Below are 1,225 nucleotides of genomic sequence, written 5' to 3'. Positions count from 1 at the left end.
CTAATGACAATTCAGCCTTCTAGTTTTATCCACAACGAAGTTACAGGCGGTCGAAAATGGCCTGAATTGCTTCGAGAAAAGGTTGGTACGGCCGTGCCGCTTTTTTGCTCGACTTGGTGGGGGCACTGCCGTGCCCCCAGATTTTGACAAACTTAATACCCCTATATTTTGAATACAACACATTACTTAACATAATGTTTTGATAAAGATTCAATTGAGAAACTTTGGTAATGTAGATATTGCTACATTGTCAGTCTTTGAATGTATTAAATGATTTAAATGTTATTAATTTTTCAGCCAATCCTAAACGGCAGAGACAGTGTAAGAAAAGTACTTGAAACATTCCAAGAACGTGGCGGAGAGTGGGCCAAAATAGCCACCCAATACTACGGGCCGGTCATCGAAAACTTCACTTGCGACAAGACTATTTACACGGCGGTAGAGGTAAATAACGCATTACACCGAAAATGCATCGGGTGCACTTGTATTATAGTTATTTTGCAACTGATACGTATAATGTTTCATAAGCGAAGTTTTTTCTTTCTTTTACGGTCCTAACGAAAATTGAACTTTTATAATAATTAATTAACCTTCACTTCCGACCTGAAAATCGCACCGTGTCTTAGCCTAACCGCGCAAATAACCGCTCCCGTGAGTTTTGAAATGAAACCGCAATTCCACGAAAGCCGCGGGCGCGGTTGAAAATCGCGCCGTGAGTTCTTAGCCATAGAGACCCTCTAAAGCTGACTTGATACAGCCAAGTCAAATTATAAACCTGTATATTGAAGCCATTGTAAGCTAGAATAGTTTATTTATCTTGCTACTTTGTTTTAAAGGTAACAGCCGGTAACCGTCTGTTTCACCACATCGTCGAGTCAGACACTGTAGGAACCAAGATCCTGAAGGAGATGAACCGGCAGAGTCTACCTGGAGAGGTGACGTTTATGCCGCTGAATCGTCTCCAAGTCCGGGATATGGTCTACCCCAATGATAATGTAAGTGTACTTATCAATAAACACCTTTATTACATACTAGCTTTTGCCCGCGGCTACACCCGCGTGAAATTTAGTTTGTCACAGATCGTCATAAATTATATAGCCATATGTTATTCTGGGTTATAAACAATAATACCGTAAAGTTTCATCAAAATCCGTTCAGTAGTTTTTGCGTGAAAGAGTAACAAATATCCAGACATCCATACAAACTTTCGCATTTATAATATTAA

The 1,225-nt window shown here is 39.9% G+C and overlaps 1 protein-coding gene across 1 annotated transcript; it reads left to right on the top strand.

Moving 5' to 3' along the window:
• Nucleotides 1-297: 297 nt before the first annotated feature.
• On the top strand, nucleotides 298-995 carry LOC114361341 (structural maintenance of chromosomes protein 3-like; the record flags this gene model as incomplete). Its single annotated transcript, XM_028316338.1, has 2 exons — nucleotides 298-444; nucleotides 837-995. Coding segments are annotated over 2 exons (306 nt in total), but the record flags the coding sequence as incomplete, so codon positions are not given.
• Nucleotides 996-1,225: the final 230 nt, after the last annotated feature.

This window comes from Ostrinia furnacalis, unplaced genomic scaffold, assembly GCF_004193835.3.
Source record: "Ostrinia furnacalis isolate ACB-3 unplaced genomic scaffold, ASM419383v2 OfSCF5602, whole genome shotgun sequence".
Classification (NCBI taxonomy): Eukaryota; Metazoa; Arthropoda; class Insecta; order Lepidoptera; family Crambidae; genus Ostrinia; species Ostrinia furnacalis.
This window is presented reverse-complemented; position numbering and strand designations above follow the sequence as displayed.